General features: G+C 56.5%; 1 protein-coding gene across 2 annotated transcripts in view; it reads right to left on the reverse strand.

Moving 5' to 3' along the window:
- The window catches only part of Pax7 (paired box 7), a 96,977-nt gene extending 89,947 nt beyond the window's left edge, over positions 1-7,030 (reverse strand). Inside the window, exons 1-4 of one of the 2 annotated variants that reach the window (XM_028880657.2) lie at positions 6,867-7,030; positions 4,182-4,417; positions 3,498-3,627; positions 2,524-2,652 (exon numbers count right to left, since the gene is read on the reverse strand). In XM_028880657.2, the coding sequence (XP_028736490.1) occupies positions 2,524-2,652; positions 3,498-3,627; positions 4,182-4,417; positions 6,867-6,951 (580 nt within the window). In that variant the 5' untranslated portion in view covers positions 6,952-7,030. Of the gene's footprint in view, positions 1-2,523; positions 2,659-3,497; positions 3,628-4,181; positions 4,418-6,866 lie in introns of both variants that reach the window. The other variant, XM_028880656.2, reaches the window with a different exon arrangement.
- Between the last annotated feature and the right edge of the window lie 491 nt (positions 7,031-7,521).

Genomic DNA, 7,521 nt, shown 5'->3' on the forward strand with positions numbered 1-7,521 from the left:
GGCGACCCTGGGAGAAAGCATTTGTCAAAAAGCAAGAAGCCAAAACAAAGTTGTGAGTGTGTACCCTCCTCCTGCTCTGTCCACGGTGGGGAGGGGGTTGGGCATCTGGGTCCTCTCCCGGACTCCTATAACCCGAGTGCAGGCTGGAAGGTCTTTAACTCAGCTGGGAAACTGATGTCTTAAGGGTCTAAGAGAGAGATGAGCGTTCTCCACATGCCTGCCTGCCAGCCAACAGGCCAGGGTTCACACCGGACACCAAATCTGTCCAGGATGAAAACAGTCTCTCAACTGAATCACCACTGCCTCCCCACAGTCGCCTCTGATTGAGCTGCAGACTGCCTGCTAAGACCCGAGACATTCCTGACCTGATCCAAAGGCGCGTAGGTAGGCAGATAGTCACCTGGAGGATGCAAGCATCCACGCAGCTATCCAGAGACCCCGAGTGCCACCCCTACCCCTACGGCATCTCAAACCCTGGGGATCTGTCCGGACATCAGGCCCCTGCAAGCCATTTCATTCTTACAGTCAACACTAGTGTTCTCAGCTGTCCCCATCTGGAAGGTCCTGTCTGGTTTCTAAACCCCTGGGGGCGCCAAGTGTCCTGAAGTGTCCTGGGTCTCTGTCAGGGAAACCCTCTCTCCATTGAAGCCACTGGTTCACCGGGTTTTGTGAGGCCCATGAATTCTCTAAGTCGGAGGGATTCCTCAAGACACAAGCCTTTTTCTTTCTCTTCCTTTTCTCAGAGGCCACTGACTTCTTGCATTTCATCCCACACTGAACTAGACACATCCCCCTTCATACACACATGCCAGCTATCTCCAAACAAACTCAAATATCCCAACTGCTTCCTGGGGGTAACTCCTAGGTGGTGTTTGGTGTGTAGCATGTACCTTGGGAAGATTATTCAGATTCAGGGTCCATCAATAGTAACACCGATTTTTAAAAAGAAAAAAAAAAAGTCCAATTTGTCTTTCTGATAAACTGAGATAAACCCTGGGTCCCCGGGAAGGAGTCCCAGGGCTCTGGGCAGAATGGCCAAGCCTGAGGCTACTTGGCAGTGCAGAGGCTGCCTCCCGAAGCAGACCCTAGGCCCCTCTGGCAGGCCGGGCACAGCAGGGCACCAGGCACTGCTCTCAGCCTTTCTTCCCGGTCCTTTTGTCCCTGGAGGGACAGCAGCTCCTCTAGGGGCCCCGAGAGTGTCAGCAGCCTGCCCTTCTCTTGCAAGAGGCTGCCCTAAGAAGGGGGCTGCCTCCTCCCAATCCTCCCCACTTGGACTGAGCTACTGGGGGCTGGTGGGGGCTGGGCCTCCGTCTCTGGGAGTTGTCTTTAGAAGTGGGCTTTTGTCTGTGAAGTTCATCTTCAAGGTTGGGAGGCACTCCTGAAAACCAGAGAGAGACCTAGACAGGCGGTGCTGGGAAGGGAATCTGCAGAAACCTCCGGAAGAATTTTGGGCAACAAGCGATCCATCCTTAGTAAACGTCCTCCACTTTCACCAAAGACACTTGGCTTTCGAATTCATTCTGCCTCCCTGGCATGGGTGTTTCAGGCGCCTTCCCCAGACGACCCCCCCTCCTTCCCCGCGCGCGCGCGTGCCCTGCGCCGCCCGGTTTAGTCTTTGTGGCTCTGAAGTCTTCCATCCCCATTTCTATTCACCCACCCTTTGGCCCCACTTTCACAAAGACAAGAAAACTTCTACGGAAGGGGTGGCGAGGAAAGACTTCCCCATCCAGAAACAGAAACACAGCAGGCTTCTCCAAGCCGGGGTGCAGGCGCTTGAAAGATAAACTTCGGTATTAGCAGCTCCCGAGAGAAAGCTGAGCTAGGGAGACGATGCAGAAAAGCCTAGCTGAGGTTGGGCAGCGGGTGTGGGGCGCCTGACTCTCTCTGAATCCACCGACCCTTGGCATCTGGGAACTTGGCCTCCAGCCCCCGCCACAACAGTGCTTGCCAAGAGGAAAGCACTCGAGTGCCCCCGTTCCTCCCTAGCCATGCGGGGCTGAGAGGCGGCCCGCGCGGCCCGAGCTAATTTTTATTGATTTCAGCGGTCAGTCAGCTGTCAGGCGGGGTTTCAAGGGACCGTTTAGAAAGCGTGTGCGGGTCTGGTTAACAAATTCATTTAGGGAGCCCCGGGCGGGCTCCTCCTTCCTCGCCCTCCTCCCTGTACGCCCCCCCCCCCGCGGCCCCGGCAAGCTTGCCCAAGTTTTCTATAAATAATTGATCGACGCCAAAACGCCAGCTCCCGAGGATGCACAGGCTGTGGGCCGGTGCGCGCGCGGCGGGGGGTGGGGGGTGACAGCTGAGGCGCAGGACTGTGCTACCCCGCAGCCGCGATCCCCTGGACTGACTTGCTGGGGAGGGATAGACCGGCGCACCATAAAGCCTCCAAAACCCCGGCCGCCTGCAGCCTGCGACTTTTTCCGACCGTCCCAGCTGTGGCCGAGGTTAATCCGCAGGAGTTTCCCTCAGCGCCAGCAAGGGAAAACGTGGTCTCCGGCGGCGTCGCAGGCCGCGGCAGGTTCTTACCTTTGTCGCCCAGGATGCCGTCAATGCTGTGTTTGGCTTTCTTCTCGCCATCGTCCTCTTTCTTGTCTCCGTCTTCATCGTCCTCTTTCTTCCCGAACTTGATTCTGAGCACTCGGCTAATCGAACTCACTAAACCTCAGAAATTAAAGGCAAAAAGAGAGAGTATAAGTTATTGGGGCAGAGGACCAGGAGGCAAAGGTCAGAGAGACCCATTTTCAGCTCCCTCGCACCCAGGCATTTTAGGCTTGCTCCAGCAGCAGCTTAGGTTTCCAGAGGAACCTAGGTCCCTCCTGGGGCATGCACGTCCAGGTCCAGACCTGGGTAAGCCCACAGAGCATCCACCTAGTGCTTCTCAGTATACACCCTTGTACCCTCATCAGGGGCCTGACCCTACCTCGTGCCCCAATACACTCACAGCATGCCCACTGCCCTAGTGCGACCCAGAGAACCTCAGCCCTTGCTGCCGCTACGCAGGTGTGTGCTGGCCCTGCATGCTTGCACACAATTACACAGTCAGAAACAAATCTGAGTAGCTTTCCTCCTCATCACAGCATAGTCTGAGATCTGAGCTTCAAAATAGAGGTGCTAATGGGTGTGAGTGTGTGTGCCAAGGACATCAACCTTCCTGGGGCAGGTGTCTCTTCTCCAGATCACTTTCCCCAAAGTTCAAGGGGATCCCACCTTCAAGGTTAACTTCTCTAGGCATCCCCATCTCCCTTCTTCTCTCCTTTCTTCCCATTTTCCTTCCTTCTTTTGAACCTCTCCTTTCCCAACTTCCTGTTTCCCTCTTCCTTCACGCCCCCCTGCTTTCGCTTCACTTCCACGCTGAACTATTTTCCTCCCAGGTACCACCCACCCATCCCTTCCCTCAGTCCACCCTCCAGCCCCGAACTCCGAGTCTCTAGCCAGACTCCCTGGCAGCTCTGCCGTCATCATCGGCGGCGGCGGCGGCGGCGGCTCGGCTACCTTCTCACCTGAGGGCACCGTGCTGCGGTCACAGTGGCCGTCCTTCAGCAGCCGGTCCCGGATCTCCCAGCTGAACATTCCGGGATTTTCTCTCTTGTACTCCTCAATCTTTTTCTCCACATCCGGAGTCGCCACCTGCTTCAGAAGTGGAGGTGGGGTAGCAGGAATGGGGAGATGGGGTGGGGGAAGGGAAATAGTTTTAGTATCAACCTCCCAGAAGCTCCCAGGCAGGCCTGCTGCTCCCGTGGTCATGCCCTTCCTTCTGAGATGGACTTCAGGGTTTTCAAGGAAACGATTCCTTGGCATCCGTGGGGGCAGGGATAAGTAATAAAATAAAATAAAATAAAATCTAATTCATAACCCTGTGGTCCCTCCGCCCCACCTCAGGCAGCATGGAAGGGAGATTTCCTCTGGCTAGGGTGGAGGTATGGTGTTGGGGCAGATGTGGGGAAATTCCGGTGAGGGATTATCGGCTTCACAGTCTTGGACAATCTAAAGCCCAGCTAAGGAATCCTTCAAATTTTCAAATACTGGTGCAGTTTCTGAGCAATAAGGAGGAGCTCCTACAGTCTTTTCCATGGAAGCTTCCAGACAGCCAGGGCTGCTGGGTGACAGGAGCTAGTGAGAGGTGGACAACCAAGGTCCCACACCAGGGAAAGCCTGCTGCCTGCCTCAGAGGCAATGACACTCACTCTGGGCTTGCTACCACCGATGGCCCCAGGCCGGATGGATCCGGTCTCCTGATACCGGCACAGAATCTTGGAGACGCAGCCATGGGAGACACGGAGCTGACGGGAGATGACGCAGGGCCGGATGCCGTGATGGGCCATTTCCACTATCTTGTGACGGATGTGGTTCGGCAGGGGTCGCCCGTTGATGAAGACCCCGCCAAGCTGATTGACCCGGCCTTGGCCAAGAGGGGTGGACACTGGAGGAGAGGGGGAAGATGATGAGTGAGAATAACGCAGGAAAGGGTTAGTGTGTGAGTGGGGGAGCTGAGACCCAAGACTCCCAACAGCTGTCTCCCAGATCTTCCTGAAGCACTGGGAGGTTCCTACAGGGGGAAAGAGAAGGGCCCTGGCTTCAGAGTCTTGGTGTGTTTGTCCCCAAAGTCACTCTCCGCTGCGGGAAATGAAGATACACCTTTGGTGATGTGGATTTCGGAAGGGACAGAGAGTGGAGTCTGGCGGATACTAGAGAGCCTAGTAGCAGTGGCAAATGGTTCTGAGGCCTTAGCTTGAGGTCACAGGCCTGTTGCCTCTGGAAGAGGCTGACAGTCAGTGGGATGTAGCCCACCAGGCCAGTTCCACGACCCTGGCAGTCAGGACTCCACTACCAGTAGGGCTCCTGACTCCCAACATTCACAGCTCTGGCTTAAGCAGCCAGGCTTGTGCCACCATAAGTCTTCACAGCTTAAGGATTGGTGATATAAAGCTGTCCTGGACTGCTTCCGGAGCCCAGGCCATCCCTTGACGGATTCCGTTTGCTTCCAAACACACTCAAAGTTCTCATTTCGTTTAGGGACAAATTGGGGGCACATGCCACAGTTACCACAAGCTCCAAAATACCCCCACTTGGTCTCAGAAATGCAGTAACTGTCCCAGAAGTCTTTGCTGCAGTGAAGATGGGCCAGTGTGTGTGTGTGTGTGTGTGTGTGTGTGTGTGTGTGTGTGTGTGTGTGTGTGTGTACCGGGAAGATAGGCATACCGGGTGTGTTCTGGGGAGGGGAGAACTCAGGCAGGCCTTAATGCAAAGTCTACACAATTTTCTCACAGAAGGTTGGGGGGACACCCGGTGCACTAATCCGGTCTCGATACCCCCAATTTGGGTACTCGCTGCTGCAGAGATCTGGAAGATTACAACGATTTCACAGCGGCCCAAGCGGAGAAAGCAGATAGAATAATTGGAAAGGAGGAGGCTAGAAAAGGCTCAGGCTGCTGAGCTGTTCCTACCGCCCCCTCCTTACTTTCCTGCTCCCCCCACCAATTTCTCTTTGTAAAAGTAGGTATCTGAAGCCACCCTCGGATTTAATCAGAAATCGTGCGTCGCCAAGCCAGAGTCACTCGGTCTCCGTGGCGGGATACGCCATTAGCGCTGGAGAGCTCTCGAACGCCCAACTTTATATTCAAGAGCCACTTTAGCGACCGGCACTCGGCTCTCCTCAGTATTCTGCGTCATGTTGGGCAAATATTGTCCTAATCCTTCGCGCGTCCTCAGCCGCCTGTTTTGCTTGCATTCGTTCCAGGAGAGGGCTCTGGCAAATCCCCGGCTGCCGCGCTCTCCCGCCTGCGTGGCCGCTCGCGCACACTTGATCACGCAGCCCGCTCTCTTCGCCTCTGTCTAATTCGGGGACCCGGCGGCTTCTCGCTGCCTGAGGGGGGTCTCCCTCCCCAGATCGCAGGCTGCCAGACAGCCCCTTCTCACCTTCTCTCCCCATCCTCCCGCACCCGCAAGTGGGGCCCACATAATAGCAAGAGGAGCGACTAAAAAATAAAATAAAATAAAATTGGCACGCCATTTCTAACCGCTGCCGTGACACCCTGGGCTGCCTGACCCGAGGATGCCTGATGACCCTTCGGTGACTGGCTGAAAGCCTTCCATCAGTTTAAATAGAAAAAGGGAGGGGGCGCAAAGGGGCCCTTTCTCCTCTCCGGGCCCCGTCACCGTGCGCTGGTCCCTTCTACTCCCTCGAGTGGCTGAAGAATTTGGCTGAATATGTTTCATCACCACGACAGTCCCCTGTATTGGACATTGCTGTACCCGCTCTCTGTCTCGAGTTTCTCTTTCGGGACATTTGCAGACTTTAGAAAGATCGAGGGAAAAGTTGTGTTTTGGGTTTTTGTTTTTGTTTTTGCGGGGAAATATGGTACTATGTATTATTTCCAATTAGCTTGTTTCCGGGCCCAAAAGACAAGCCGGTTAGTAAGTTGCTTTGGAGGAAGCGGACAGTTTGGTAGGGTAGGACTAGAGTATCGCTCGTCGGTATTTCGAAATAAAAGGGTTTAGGACCCCATCCCGAGGCTGAGGGACAGATTCAAAACGAGGGAAGAAAGCGGGAGGCACTGCGCAGAGACTCCGCAAAGTGTCAGAAAACAGTGGGGAAAACTGGAATTTATCGGGATGCAAAACGGACTAGCTTCAAACTCCCCGGGGAGTCGCACCCTGCGGGGAAAGGCTTGCCGCCCGTGACCCGCGAAGCCCGTGCCGCGGGTCAGCGGCGCCCACGGAGAAACCGACAAGTGTTGGCTCTAGAAACTTCTCGGGTCGCACGCGAAGACTGGGACCCAGCAGAGCCAGGAAGACCCACCGCCCGCTGCGCGGTTGGTGCACCCCGAGGCCTTCGGGGTACCCGGTGAAGGCCTCCAGTGCGCTCTTACCTTCCAGGGGGAAGCCGGTGCGCGGGTAGTTCTGCCCCGGGCCGGGTCTCATCATCCTGGGAACCGCGCCGGGCAGCGCCGCCATTCCTGCGCACGCCGGAGACGAATCCAGAGTCGGCTGGAGAAACCTTTCGGCGTCTCTTCCTTTCACCCCTGCTGCGATCCTCCTCTCCTCTCCTCTTCTCCCCCCGCCCCCCCAGCCTCTTCCCCCTCCCTCCTGCACTCCCCCCCCCCCGGCTGCAGACGCGCCCCTTCCAGAAGCTGTGCAGGGGGGTGAGGTGGGGGCGGAGGTGGGGGGGAGAGGTGGCGACCAGGAAGTTCAAACAAACAAACACTCCAACCCCAAGTCCGCCTCCACCCGCCTGGCCGGGCCAGAAGTTGAGCCGAGTGACACTGGCAGCCACGGGCCCTGCAGGCCGGGCTCCTTGTCCCCAGCTGCGCCTTGCGGGCCACTCGCTCCCGAGCGCCCAGCCGAAGTTCCCGAGCCCAGAGGCTACGGAGTGGATTTCCTTGGGTCTTTATTTATATATTTATTCTCTGGCTCCGGCTCCCTCCTCCCCTGGATCCCTCCTCTCCACGCCTCTCTCTGCTCGCCCTCACACCCTGTCCCCGGGAGGACTGGAGCGGGGACGCGCGTCTGCTCGGGTTTCTGGTT

Source organism: Peromyscus leucopus, chromosome 2 (genome assembly GCF_004664715.2).
Source record: "Peromyscus leucopus breed LL Stock chromosome 2, UCI_PerLeu_2.1, whole genome shotgun sequence".
In the NCBI taxonomy this organism is placed as follows: Eukaryota; Metazoa; Chordata; class Mammalia; order Rodentia; family Cricetidae; genus Peromyscus; species Peromyscus leucopus.